The 15150-nt window shown below is 47.5% G+C and overlaps 1 protein-coding gene across 1 annotated transcript; it reads left to right on the top strand.

The window, feature by feature from the left end:
- Positions 1–3683: 3683 nt before the first annotated feature.
- Hinfp (Histone H4 transcription factor) lies at positions 3684–5531 on the top strand. The gene has a single exon (XM_077705975.1). It carries the CDS (start codon positions 3805–3807, stop codon positions 5266–5268), a length of 1464 nt encoding a protein of 487 aa, XP_077562101.1. The 5' UTR covers positions 3684–3804; the 3' UTR covers positions 5269–5531.
- The last annotated feature ends 9619 nt before the right edge of the window (positions 5532–15150 follow it).

Below are 15150 nucleotides of genomic sequence, written 5' to 3'. Positions count from 1 at the left end.
CTCTGTTTTCCCCGTTTTGTTTGTTGGCACACTATAAGCTTCTACACCACCTGTTAAAAGATGTGACTTCAAAAAGTAGATGATGCTTTGCAACTGCAAGAAGCAACCTCTTATTTGTACACTAGTTGAGGGCCTGTGGTTTCATTAGCCCTTAATAAATTGGTCTGACTTCAGAGCGCTAGTTTGATATAAAAGAAAAACACGGAGCGGAGATGTCACATTTCGTGTTGTCTGAGTTCTTTTGTTTCTCTCAAAGCCTGCAAGTACATATGCGAAATTTTCTCAAACATTTTAAACAAGAGCTGGAGACTTCTGAAGCTGCATCAAAAAACCCGGAGTAACGTATTTTCCTAAAAATTTTTTACATTTGGAAAATTTCCCTCTATAAATAGATCCCAAAGAACGCCAGCTAAAACACAATACACCTTTCCTGCCACTTTGTTTGTTCTATTGTTTAAATTGTACGTGGAGTGTCCGTCTTTCATTGATTTCTTCTTTCTGTAGCTTCCTCTGCTCAAAAGCGGTGCCTCGTGAGGCCAAGGAACATCAGTACCATCTGCAGACACCGTTTGCTCAAAAGTTCCTTACCAAAACTAGTTCTACCACCGTGGAATCAACCCATGGAGCTACAATCAGGCTTGGATGTCTTAGTATGAAGGCATGCGGCACACTCTTGATCGAGACATTCTTTTTTGCGGGCACTAGGGCAGGGGTGCATTTTCAGAAGAAGTAACATTATGCAAGCAATGTTAATAAAGAAAATAACATACTGGCATGGCTATTGCAATTGCTAATTATGAAGGTGATTCCGTATTGTCAGCTATCTAATTTATCACAACACGCAAAGATGGTACCGTATACTTCTTAGCACTGAACAAAATATCATCCGCATCACTCTCGAAATACGAGCCATCGGGTAATAGCATTTGAGCGGCTTGCTTGTTCTATGTGCCGAATACGGCATTTTTCATTTAGCCATTATTTGTTCAAACCTTTCGGATCCCGATGGTTTCGAATTTACTAGCTTTTACTGAGCAGACTAATATTGATTTGGTGATTGAGCCTAGATAAGTTTTTTCAATTAATACTAGTTGTAAAGCAAAAAGACATGCTGAATTCAGCAGTTTCCATAACGGTTTTATTAATCTAGATCAGGGGTCTCCAAAGTCCGCCCTGCAGGGCTGATGTAGCTTGTAAAGCCTCATGATTAATAAGCAATGGGACCTGACATTTTCATTGCAGCCTGGCCTCCTGTTGGCTAATTGTCACATCAACTCTGGTATTCTGCACTTAATGCTTTTGGACTTTTTTGTAAATGTTCAAAAGTAATGCACACAATCAGCAGCAAAAGACAAGGACCTCAAGTGCATTTTGGGCCAATAAACCCTTATCTTTAGCTACAACTTCTCACATAAACTGGACTTCGTTAGAGGGGATGCCAAGTGAAAAACTTCTCAGCTAACGGATATTCCAGTGCTCTGCCAAGGGAACGTTCAAGCTAAAAATATTCCTTTCGTTGAAGCAAAAAACCAGAAAAAACACCCCACAGAATGGATGCCTTAATCTCTTCTCTTGCCACCTGCCAAATAAATGATTAAGGATGTGCAAAATCAAAAACGACAACACACACCACCTTCCGTCCTCCGTAGGGGGGTGCATCAAACGAGCGAAGGGCCCTGAACACTATAAAGCTGAAAATAGACCTCCGTCCAGATCCATTTGCAAAATGAGGCAGTTGTGTTTTTTTTTTGCGATGAATGTACATATTCAAGACTTGGTGTGCTCCTGAAAAGGCTTTGAGGCCTTGGTTGTGGAGGGCTACAGGTTAATATTGGTCGCTTGCGATTTATAATGGCCAGTGAACACAAGACTCAGATCTGTTTCATACTTCCATCACAAGACTCAGATTTGTTTCATACTTCCATCATACTTCCATCACTTGGAATCGCAATTGGGGCCACCTTCAGCCATGCAATGCCTTAGCCACTGCAGCCAAGGGTTATCTGCTTTCTTTAATACGTTTATGTTATGAAGGTGCTGTTTGCTGAGAAGCCCTACTTACATGCACCGAACAGAGCAAATGCAATAAATTAACCCTTGGAACTTTTCCGGTTTTTCTAATTGCCATCACAGTTGTGTTAAACAGGTAAGTCGGTAGACTAAATGTGCCTTTCTCATTACGTCTCTGTTTCGTATTTTTCTTTAGCATCAGGATATGTGTGTAGACAAATTTTTTGCTGGACCGAGTGTATACCACGTATTGTGGCATGCATGGAGAATAAAAAAAAGGTACAAATGAGAGAGCACATCGCTTCTGACAGCATTGTCTGGCAGCTGGACCCGAAAATCCTGGGCATGTACTGTAATTTGACGCACCTGAGACTCCGGCCTGCCTTTGCATTGGATGCCTGCTGAGTGGGGAAATGTATGTTTATTTAGTTGTTCACTTCAACATCGTTACACAGGTGAGCGAAAACCAAGTGGCAAGTCTAACCTCTAGACTTCTCGAGTTCCATCCTGCTTGCGCCATCAGCTCACCGTTAGCGATACGAGCCACACATACATGCTTTTATGCCAATATATTTCTTCAGAAGGATAGTGCAAAGTGCAAGGGAAAGATTGGTTCCACGGGAATTAAATCTTTTATTTTTTGTCTTGATTCTGATTTAGTGGATCTTGTAGAGACAAGAAGAAAGATCGCACGATGCATGCTGTGGCATAAAATTTGCTCTCCGCTTGTTTGCACACAGAGTTCAAGACGGAATTGAATAAATGCCCATGTTGAGATTTCGGAGCTCGATAAAGATTCCCAGGTAGTCAAAATTAATCCGGGAGCCCTCCACTACAACGCGCCTTGTGCACCAGTTGTAGTTTTGGTGTGTAGTCTTAGTTGTATTTTGTTAAATTTTTGAAGGATACATGGTGTTGTATTATTGAGCTGGTGCAGCCATACGCTCAACGCTATCAATTGTCAGCAGCGAGCCACGACTGTTGCTACACGACGTCAATTCCTTGTGAGTTTTATTCTCTGGGGTTAGGCTGCTTTGTTGCGTAACCCAATAAACGTGTTGCAATTAGCCAGTGTGTGTGGCTGACCAGTTCTTTCACTGTCAAAGATACAATACATAGTATTATTCATTGAGCATGGGCCCTATTCTCAAAACTATGCTGCGCTTGCACGAAGCATCTAGATCCCATTGCATATTTCTAAGGCTGCGAACTTATGCGTTGACATTTCTGTGTATTGCGGCCCCGTACATTTGTAGACGTGTTCCCACCTGGGGTGCATACAAGCGCCTTGTCCCTTCTTGATGGTTGAGACCCAGCAGCCTCGCTGCACCGCTAGTTTTTATTAATCTTCGGGCTTGTTTTTACACGAATCCTTCAACTTCGAACATATAGAGTGTCATACTATAATTACATTCTGTATAATCTTGTAAGCTCTTTTTAGCACTATGCTTTTTAGCGGACAGACGAGAAAGGGGCAACAGGAAAAACGACAAAAAAAACTTATCTGCAATTAGGCAACTTCAGTAAAAAAAAAAACGTGCTGGATGCTTGTAACTAGTAATATTATTGTTAAAATACTAGAGTATTTAGGGAAAGGCGTTTTTTTTTCTTTCTCTAGTGAGAAATTTTTGAAGTAAAGGAACGTTCTAGCTAGCGAGCTTACCATGTCAAATAAAGCCAACCCGAGCCAAGGCGGAGACAAAAAGGAGGGATTTGTAAGCCTCATAATCCCGTTGTAGTTATAGCGCAGAATTGGTTCTTTAGTGCGGTCGTAGGGTCTGTATAGTTGCACAAATGATACGCACCGACATAACCGGCAATGTCCCCTACAAGCACGAGCAGCTATCTCTCCGTTGTGAGTGGGACCAGTGCGAGTTTTTGAGCAACGACATCCCGGCGTACTATCAGCACGTAAGGAAACACCTGGACGATGACCTGGCTTTGTTCGAATCGAACTCGTGTCCTTGGAGAGACTGCAATGCATTGGTGAGGAATAGCAAAGAATCGCGCACACATATACTTTACCACGCCTTCCACGCCAAAGTAAAGTGCCACGGCCAGAACCTTCTGGAGCGACAAAAGACGGACCAGCGCTGTATGTTGGGTAAGCAAACTCGCAACCTCATCCCGGACACACCCGAGCTGTTCGAGTGCCAGTGGAAGGAGTGCGATAGCAGTTTCGAAAACCCTGAAGCATTCTACGAGCATGTCAGCTGCCACGCCGACGAACTGTATAGCAAAGAGCACGCTTCAGCCGCGGCCCAGCAGTGCGGGTGGAATTCCTGTGACGCCCGGTTCGCCACGATCTACAAAATGAAGGAACACTTTCGCACGCACACGCAGGAGAAGAAGCTGGCCTGTCCCGACTGCGGTGGCATGTTCGCTTCACGCACCAAGCTTCTTGACCACTTCGCCCGCCAGGATGATCAGCCGAGCCTGAATTGTTCGTACTGCACTCGAAGCTTCAGCTCGGAGCGGCTTCTGCGGGACCACATGCGGAACCACATAAACCAGTACAAGTGCCCGCTCTGCGACATGACCTGCCCGACGCCTTCGGCCGTCAAGTACCACATGCAGTGGCGCCATTCGAGCCAGCGCCCGTACGTTTGCGACCAGTGCGACTATGCTGCAAAGCACGCGGGGGACCTGCGGAAACACCTCGAGTGGCACGTCACCGACAAAAGTGAAACCGGTAAGACGTGCCCGTACGTGGATTGCGACTTTGCTACCCGCAGTAGCTACCTGCTCCGTAGCCACATCCGTACAGAACACCTCAAGTACCCCAAGAACGTCTACATGTGTCACTTATGTCAGAAGCAGTACGCTAAGGGAAACTCGCTCTCGCGCCACTTGGTCTCCGAGCACCGATTCCAGTGGCCCTCTGGCCACACGCGCTTCACATACTGCTGCAACAAGGACAACATCTTCACACTGCAGACGGTACGCTACGAGAGCATCGAGCTTGCCGAAGCAGCCATTGCTGAAGGTGCTGAAATGGATGGTGCGAGTGGTTCGCCTGAAGTCCTGTCCTCTGCACCAGTTGTGTTGGTGGGTGCTGAAGGAGTCCCCAGTGAGACAGCGCAGCCCGTCAAATTAGTGCAGATCGTCCAAAGGAAGGAAGATGGCTCCACTGTGGTTCAAATGGCTCAAGTCGTGGCTGAACAGGGATCGTTTGGGTTCACAGAAGGCCTGCAAGCTCAAAATACTCCGTGTGAGGCCCCTGCTTCCAGTGAGGCCCCTGCTAGTGCACCCAGTTAACTGGGAGATATGTGGAAAGCTGCCACATCGGGCAGGGACAAAATGATGGATGCTGTTTTGTGAGAGTGTGGCCAGGATGGTATATGTGCACTTGTTTTTCTGGAGGAATGCAGATTCTCTATTGCTAGTGACTGCTATACTTGATGCTTTTTAAACTGTTGTTATATGGCATTTAAATGTTTTGCAAATTATAAGAGGAGAAGTAGTGTACCACATGCATGAGCCAGGGTGTGTTTCATTTTAGTAAATTGAACTGAACCCCATGGTATCTGTCTCGTTATTTCTGCCAGAACTAGGTGGTAGCCTGTTTTAAAATTTTCATGAAACACTGGGACTAGTCATGGCAAGATAAAGGTGATAGAGTAGTTGTCAATTTAGAGTAATGCAAAATGCAATTTTGTGGTTTTTTGTCGTCATGATACAGCAATTTGGCACCTATTTTTACTCTGCTGGGCTGATGGTTGGGAAAAAGTCTATGTGGCTTTGTGCAGAAAAAAAGAACTGAAGCTTGAGGCTTTTAACATTACAGCTACCTGCGTCTCATGAAGGTGGTAGTTTGCGACACCATTCACACTCGAGAAATCTACTGCCGTCAGAGGGCTGGGAAGAAATAGTGCTTTTGTAGGCAAAAATATATTGTAGACTAATGCCAACATTTCTCCTTTTGCTTTTCCCTGTTTGGGTCCTTGCTGCCAACTATATGTATTTGGCAAACAAATCTTATCTGGAGACAACTAGCGTCACTAAATAAAGGCTTTTAGTGTATCGGCACTCTTTTCCCTCATTGTTATGTGCCGCCAGGATTTTCATTGGTCAGTTAGCACCATGTGATATTTGTTTACGTATTGGCGCAGCCATTTTGTTTTTGAGCGCCTCTCCTCTCTCTCTCCCTCTGCTGCACGGATGCTAGAGCGGCTGGTCACACTTTGCCCGTCACAACCGGCGGGGGTTTTGCTGGAAGAGATGGCAACACTGCAAGCCAAAAACAAAATGGCCCCCAGACGCTTCCAAGTGCACGAAGTGGCGGTACTCTTAAGTGTAGCTTATTTAGTGACGCTAGAGACAACCAGTGCAAAGGTGTCAGTGCACCAGAGCTGGCATGCGTGCATTGTGAACTAAGCATTGCAGGGTGCTTGGGCTACTTTTGTGGCGTCGTATCAGGAATTGGCCGTGGTCAGCATTGCCATGAGCAGTACTAGCAGGATGCCCGGTAGAGCCTTCATGCCTACTGTATATCCTGTGGATGTCGCTGGTTAGTCCTCTGCCCCTCCTATCTGACCTGAGTGCAGGAGTTCTGTTCCACCCGACAAGGACTGGGAAGGGGTGGGACATCCATCTCGCACAACACATTGGCAAGGCACATACATTACAACTGGCAGTAAAAGCTGCCTAGCTGAAGAGTGGTTTCCAGGCCTCTCTGCATCAACTAAAGCAAAGCCAGCAGTGTTGGCTGATGCAAATGACGGTTAAGCGGCGTCTCCCTGTTGAGGCATCCTGTCCATCACATGACCCTGTAGAACACTGCGAGAGACTGTACAAAACCAACTGCTGGAGCCCTGCGAGGTCCTCAAGTCTTAAAGGGACAGACAACTGATTTTTGTTCACTATATTTTGTTTATCCCAAATGAAAAAGTATCACCTTAATCCGTAACAGTTTTGCTGAACTATGTATATTGTATAAATATGAACACCTCTGGCAGCAGATTATCTGGAGATAAAAAGAATCCAAAGAAACGCCCCCTAGACAAATTTTTTCAGGGAGCACGGGATAAACTCCAGACATTTCTAACTGCGATTTTGGTGCTCGTCTATTATAGGTGCAACACATATGACACTTTCTACTTCGGTCTTACAAATGCGCAGTAAGGTTACTGCGCTTCAGATGTGCAAATTGAAAGTTACTCACATGCAGGAACATAATTAAACTTCTTGCACTAGAAACCGTGTCGAAAGGAACAATACATAGGCCTTTAATGAATGCTGATTCAATATTACAGTTTATTTAAAATACCCTACAGGCCTCTTTGCAGGGAATTGAGTAAGGGGGTTACAAAAGTGAAGCTTTGCGGTTCATACAGCACAAATTTGCGAGTAACAAATGACAGCACAACAAGTAATGACTACAAGGTCGCAATATAAGTTTAAGTCAGAAGATAACAAGAAAAAAAAGCCGCCCGCCCGCATCTTCCCACGGGGGGAACTCGAGCAAATGTGTCGCATAGGGGTGGTTGTATTGCGTGAAAGTTGTGTAATTGGGTAGTTTGTGGTTACCGTTTGGATGTGGGGAGGGTTTGGAATGCTTAATTATTTCTTTCGTCTTTATTATTCTTATTTAAAGTTTCGTGATTTTCAGACACAGGAAGGACAGGTGAAGGTATTGTCATCATTATTTTCTTTTATTCCTTGGTGCTGTCGTTGTATTGGACGGAGAGAACGACTGCTTTATGGTCGCTAAAGTGGACTGTCAAGGGATCTTTGAGCAGCGGTCATGCGTTGGAGTAACTGGTGAAGATGAGGTCGATGCAACTGCCGTGGATGGTGGTGGGTTGCTTGTTGTTGTTGCTGGTGGAGACGCAGTGCAGGCCGTGGCGGGTCCCCATGTACTCGACCAACCACTCGTCCTTGCGTATGTCAACGCTGAAGTCTCCGACGAGCACGAAGGGATCGGACTTTCGCAAGCGCGCGTACACGCTGTTCATTGCACGGTCGACGTACTCGGTAATTCTCCTTCGAGCGAGGTTGGGTGCTAGGTAGATTGTCATGACGGTAACCCCGTCGCCGACGCTGTAGACCTTGGTGTGTAGAGTGCTGTCAACGTAGTTGCCAACGGCGATGGCGTGCGAGGTATAATCGGCGTAGACATTGCCGACGAGGGTGATGCCACAGTATTCGCCATCATTGTCGCTGTAACTACAGCAATTTCTGCTGTTGTTGTTGTTGGCGGCGGCAGCAGAGAGAATGAGGAGCGGTTGCAGTTGTTGGCTTAGGTGGTCGCTGAAGGGTACGTGTCGTTTGAGGTACACGTCCACACCGCCAGCACGGCGAGAGGAGATAGCGCGCGCACGTGCTACCGCGTCGAACCCCGCTACGTCAACGGCGGTGCTAGTACCGGTGTTCCAAGTCTCGGTCAGACACAGCACGTCCACTCTTCGAAGCACGGGATCTCGCGCAACGTCCAGCGCGTGAGCAGCCAAGGATCGCACGTTGAGAAGAGCGAGCGTAAACTCTCGCGAACGTGCGCTCCGCCGCTTATATACACTGCGCGCGCTGTCGAGGGAGAGAAGTATGGGGGAGAGACGCGCATGCGCGCACTTCCGTTCACAAGCGCGCAACCTTTCCACGCCCCCCACCACGCTGTTGTCACGCAGCTGTCACGCACGCCGCTATCACGTGTACACCTGCCGCTGTTGCTGCTGAGCACGACGGAGCGCACGGGGTAACTACTGCGCATGCGCGCGCAGACACGTTCCCCCCACACCGCCGCAGCTGTTGAGAGCGACGAGGCGCACGGGGCAGCTACGGCGCATGCGCGCGCAGACGCGCTCCTGCCGCACCGCCGCAGCTGTTGTTGAGAGCGTGGAGGGTACGGAGGAGAGGCGCGCACCTGCGCCCCGACGTGACGTCATGAGCTGCGGACGCCTATGGACGGAGGAGTTGGCGAGCCTCAGAAATGCTCCGCATTTAAAAGAAAAGTCAACAGCGTAGTCACACACGAAATCTATGCTCAAAAATTACGAAGTATACCGAACACAATCAGGGTAGTAGATAAAAGAAACAACCGAAGATAGCAAAATATGTGGACAGGACGCACAAATCAGTTGCTCAAAACAGAGAAATGCTTAAAGGAGTCATGAAGAGGAAATACAAGTTTGGTTCATTCGAAAGATTGCCTAGTTAGAATCATACTGACACCACTTGTAACGTAAACTTCGCTCAATTAAGCTATATAATTAGAAAGAAAGGGAATGGCCATGCGACCCACTAGCTCATTTCCTGCAACAGAAGCTATGATGTCATACCAGCCAGCTCTCTGACTGGCGGAGGCCGGCGAAAGCAAACGCCAGATCAGTGACAAACGCAAATTAGGAAGAGCTTATAAGCTTGTGGAATGAGCTATTTGCGCTTAAATTTAAATTGCATTTTTTATATTGCAGTAAGAATGTGGGGATAAACAGTGGAAGTAACGAAAGCACACGTAAACATAGAAGTACCGATGCGTACGGTTGTTGGTGCTGCGCGCACTATGCTTGTTTTAGCTGCACAGCGGCCCGCCGCTTTCGAGTTGTCGCACTGGCTGATTTGCGAAAGCGACGATGTCTTACGTGACCTGTTTGTCGAGGATATTCCATGTTTCATGAAAGGATTACTTTATACAGTAACAAAAACGAGCCAGGTGCCAACGGTCCGTGCATGTAGGGTGCCTGGATGTCCAGGCACCCTGCGTGCATTAGTATGGAAGCGCCATCTGGGAAGAGTCATGGCACGCCCCGCTGCAGCCGAATCACGCAGTGCAAGCAGTGCAAGCTCGTTTGTATACGGGCGTTTATGACTTCATTGCTGACGTCCCGAAATCGCACGATTTGGCGGGAGAATCAAAATTTTAACCTAAATGGATTAATTTCTTAGTGAATACGGCATCGTTTGCTGCCGGACAAGCGGTGCAGGCACTATAAAACACGAAATCTTTCGAATAAAACAAACTTGTATTTTGTCCTCATGGCTCCTTTAAGTTATCTCAGTTAACATATCTAACTCACGAGGGGCTACTGGGTCGCTCTCGTTCGGTCAACTGACCAGACTCAAGCTTCTCTAAGTCGACTTTCTAGCTCTCGCTCTCACTGTCCAAGAACACCAAACACCTCGGTTTTAGTACACAAAAACCACTCCTCGAGGACCTACTAACACACACTGGGCCGCTGATTGGCCAGGTCAACAAAACCCAAAGATTTGTACCCAAACCATCACATGATCCACACTCTCACTCAAACTCCCAGGTATTCACTGAAATCCCCCTAGCGGCCAGTTTCGAAAGCAGTAGGGGGAGTCTCTGGCCCGCCCACCACTGTTACAGTGTACTAGAAGGTGTACCACTGTCGCCGTTGCTTTCGCGGCGCGTTCGCGAGCGATATTTTCCGTTTGTATGCGCTGGAAATGCATATTTATGTGGAGAAGCCACTCTGCTCGCAAATGCGGTGTATTTACGATAGTAAATGCTTCTGACGCGGTCTTAGTGTGGTACATTTGGCCCGCATAAGCGCCACGTGTGTATCACAGGCCGGCGTCGCGAAACCGGCATATGCATGAAGCTGATTGTAATTCCACTGCCTTGAAATTTACTAACAGTACCTCCGTAAGCAGGGTTCGTTATAAATCGGTTTCGTGTGCTTACATAATCTGGAGGAGCACTCCTACCTGACAGCACGCCAGTTACGCTTCTTATCTCAGATAGTGATCACTACCCTAAACAAGCCAATGTGGCATAAATTTTACGGACATTCTACGCAATGAGTACGATGGATAACGCAAAATTACATGCGGGAGTCAACACAAAGAATTTACGGCTGGGTCGTCTTGTCGCGAGGTGAGCCCTCGCAAACAGTCATCATATCTGCTACATATATCATGCGCTTATATCCGCGTCCTCGACTAAAAGATTCTACGGAACATCGTCACATGACACAGGTAGCCTGCAAGAACTAGCACAAAAGTGAAATCAGAAGGCCTTATCAGATACCACAGTGATACCCTTTTCGCTTGTGATCTTACAGTATACTTCAAAAAATGCGGCCGCCAAGTGATCAACTGGTCGTTAAAGTCGAAAAACAAAATAAAAGTGAGCGCGCAGCTTGTGCGGGTTATTACTAAAACGGTCATTCATTCCTTCATTTCGCCCAGCATTTGTACAATATGTTATGCGACCCCGTCCCCCACCCCCCTGTCTTGTATGGAAAATATCAGTGCATCTTGCATCTTCTTGGTATAGTCAGTCCTACCTTGATGAGGTTAAGGCGAACGTCTCTAGCATTTCCGAAGCTGCACTGGGTTTTTAGATGCGACGCATCTCTTGCTCTCGGGTATGTCCCTCCAGCGTCGTCGCGGCGTCCGTACACCACCTGCGCATGCGCAAACTCTCCTCCGTTCTTCTCGCCAACAGCTGTGTGCAACGCGCTTTCTCTGTCTTATTATCATAACAGCTGCGCCCGTTTCGCTGACGCTTCTCTCTCGCATTTGCTCTCGCTGCGCATGCGCAACTCTCCTCCGTTCGTCTCCTCTCCTTCAAGGGCTGAATATAAAGCGGTGAGCGCGCTGCGCCGGTTCAGTCAAGTGCGTTCGCTTGACTGCGCTTGTGCTTCGCTTGACGACGACGACTCCGTTGCTTCTTCCGATGTAGTGCGATGGAAGCAACAGCCCCGTCAGCGAGTGGTTTGACACAATCGAGTACCAGCGTCAATCCAAACGCTGATGGCAACTCTCTCATGTCGCATATGCATGTGCATGAAAAGTAAAATTACGCCCATCTTCTCGCGTGTGAGAACAGCCGCATGTGATGGAATGTATATCATACGCGTTCACAACACGTTTCACGCGATATAGAGAATCAACCCAATGGAAACGGCAATTAACTTGAATCGGCTTGACTTGACTTGGATTGGATTAAAGTGGATTGTGTTGGATTGTGTTGTGTCATAGCCGTGGCACTCTCTCTCTCCGCGGTCTCCTCTCCTTCGGGCGCGCTGCGCATATAACCGGTGTGCCGCTCTCTGGCGGCCTTTCGGTCGACGGTTGCTCTCCGCTTGCGCTTGAACCCCCCCTCAGCGTCGCATCACACCAGGGTTCCCGCGAGGGGAGGTGGGCGTAATTTTTCTTCTGTCTCTGACCTTCGAGGAAGCACGTTCCGCTGAAGGGCGGGAAAATTGGCCACCTTATAGGAAGAGAAACACAGTAGCGACTTGTGGATTTTTGTACTCGAGCCTTGGCATCAAAAACTGCCAAATCATAGTGATGTAACGTTTGCAGAAGGAACGCCGTTTCTGCCGTTCCTTCATAAACCTAACGAGTTACCGTTACAGTTCCACCGACCCTTAAAGGAACGGTGGCGTTCCTCCGTTCCTCCAAAAAGGAACTAGTTGCAGGAACGCCGTTCCGTACAGCAATGCTTGTGGGTGAGGGACGCTGATCATAATCATTAACAGCGAACGGGAAAGTACGACCAGAAGGGACGGCGTCCTCACTCATGGTGCGGTGCAATGCAGTGAAGCTGCAGTGTGTTCGGAACCCGGGCATCTGGAAACAAGCAGAGTAGGCCTGCAAACGCTACAGTGGAATGAAAAATGGCACCGTAGAATTGTTGTGCTTGAAAGAGCAATCCTTTCTCATATGCAAAGCAAGGCTGAGGTAATTTCCAGATGGCGCTGTTAGCACCTTGGGGAACAGCGCGAACTAACAGGGACACAAAAAGAAAGAAGTGGACAGGACTAGCGCTGACTTTCAACTCGATTTATTGGAAAAGACGTAACTACTTATACATACACCGAATCCTTATACATACACCGGCCCAGCTTGACAGCATGAATTTAGTGTCGCTAGCTGGTCAAGTGAAGAAAGAAAAAAGGTTGCAACTTGAAGCCTTTTTCTCTGCAAAAACCCACAAAATCGGAATACCGTTCCGCACTATTGTTTCCGAGGCTGGGGCGTGGCAGGGGGCGGTTTCCTCGTTCCTTCAAAAGCACTTGTCGTCGCTGTGTTTCCACGACCCCTTTTTGGTGCGCAACTCTGAGGCAATTGCCCGGTTCCTGAAGGAACGAAGGATGGGAGGTTTCAAGGCTATTAGCCTCGACGTGGTCGATCTTTATTACTCCATACCGCAGGAGAAGTTGCTTAAAGCAGTTAAGTCATGCATACTGGATGATAATGATGAAATTCGGTTTAGAAATGACTGCGGGGTTTCTGTGGAATCCTTTTTAGAACTCCTGTCGATGTACTTGAAGGCCACTGTTGTAGCCTGGGGAGATAAACAACTAATCCAGCGTAACGGTGTTTGTATTGGTTCCAAGATAGCTCCTGTCCTAAGTAACATTTTTCTTGCCGCTGTAGACAGAGAGGTACAATGTGCCTTGCGGGGGGTGGTTGAAGTGGTCTTTCGTTTTGTTGATGACTATTTGGTGTTTCTGCCGGGGACCATGGTTAGCCAACGTGGTGTGGATGTGTTAAAGGTTTTCACTGAAAACGGAGAAGGTCTACAGTTCACCCTGGAATTACCTAGCAATGATGAACTCCAGTTTCTAGACTTACGGCTTCGCTTTAAGTCAGATCATGTGTGTTTCTTGTATAAGCCAAGGTCAAAGAAACCACTGTTGAATTACAATTCAGGACACTCGAAGCTCATAAAGAACGGAATAGCCTTATCCTGCTTACGGGCGTCTTTGACACGTTCCTGTTCTGATTCGGTCTGTGAGGCTTTTCATGGTCAGGTTTCTAGGCTTAAAGAGGCAGGTTTTCCTGGTACCACACTCAGGATGACGGCAGATAAACTGGTAAGGCTGCTAAAAAAGCAGGGAGGTGCTGGAGAGGCTGGGTCCTCAAGGGAAAGGAGCAAAAAGTTTGCGGTTTTGCCCTACGTACATAGGATGTCACACGGGCTGAAAAAGGTAGCAGCACGGTTTGGAGTGGACGTAGTGTTTTCTTCCCCGGTTAAATTAAATAGCGTTTGTCCGGCCGTCCAGCGGCGTGCTGAAGATGAGTTGGGAAAGAGGAAAAGTGCGTGTGTAGTAAATCATGTGTCACCCTTTGTACCGTGCTCTGTGGCTGTTGTTTACAAGATTCCTTTATCTTGCGGAGAAGTGTATGTTGGTCAAACAGGTCGCTGCTTGAACGTTCGTTTATTGGAGCATCGCAACAAGCTTAAAAAAGATGATTACGCACGTCTGGCCGAACATTGCCGCACGTGTGAGCACCGATGCTATCCGCTTTTCCGCGAGACAGATATCTTGTTTAAGCATAAAGACAGACGTACTAGAGAGTTGATGGAAGCATGCTACATCAGAAAGTGGGGGAGAGGTTGTATCAGTGAAACATCAGTTGTCCTGCACGAAAAAGAATTTGAATATTTGGAGCGGTCGTCGCGATAAGGTGTTCCTGTGTTAGGAAATGTGCGTTGTCAACAGTGGAGTGTTTTGGTCTTGATAGTATGTCATTGGCTGGTGTGGGCACGTGGCGTGGTGGGGGAGGAGGATTCGGTGTATGTATAAGTAGTTACGTCTTTTCCAATAAATCGAGTTGAAAGTCAGCGCTAGTCCTGTCCACTTCTTTCTTTTTGTGTCCCTGTTAGTTCGCGCTGTTCCCCAAGATGCAAGTACACCAACTCGCCCAACTCGCCACCCTGCTGCTGTTAGCACATAGGTAACCACGTGGACATTTTGCATGAGCACCTAGCATTACAGTGTTGGTCGAAGGCTTCCATTGAACAAATAGACTGCTGCTGTTGGCAAGTGTTTCCTGCAGTGCCCGCTCGCATACTAGGCGGGCAATTTTTAACCAGCCACAGGCTGATTACGGAGGGCATTAACGAAGGGCAGACCAGACCATTTAAGACAGACTGGCGGAGACGTTATCCAGGAAGCCCTATTATTAGCAAGAAAATCCCCCCTCATAATCATGGGAGATTTTAACGCCCCACACCAAGTACCCCACTCTATGTGCGGCTGCCCTCTTGACCCCTTCCATTCAATAACCTCTGACGAGTGGTGGGAGGGAGCGCGTTGGCGCTGGGTAGCTCTGACCCCCGAGGACAAGCCTCACTCGTGGACAGAGCTACTACTGTCACCGCCAGACTTGTGCCGGCGGCCACCCCGCTCCTTTAACCTATTTTCGCTCAATAAATGT

Source organism: Haemaphysalis longicornis, unplaced genomic scaffold (assembly GCF_048455015.1).
Source record: "Haemaphysalis longicornis isolate Haplotype H1 unplaced genomic scaffold, Haemaphysalis longicornis Haplotype H1 scaffold_4, whole genome shotgun sequence".
NCBI lineage: Eukaryota > Metazoa > Arthropoda > Arachnida > Ixodida > Ixodidae > Haemaphysalis > Haemaphysalis longicornis.
The sequence above is the reverse complement of the archived record's forward strand: the minus strand, read 5'-3'. Positions and strand labels throughout refer to the sequence as shown.

Coding starts and splice junctions, on each gene's coding strand:
- Hinfp (XM_077705975.1), top strand. CDS start 3,805: ATGATACGCACCGACATAACCGGCAATGTCCCCTACAAGCACGAGCAG.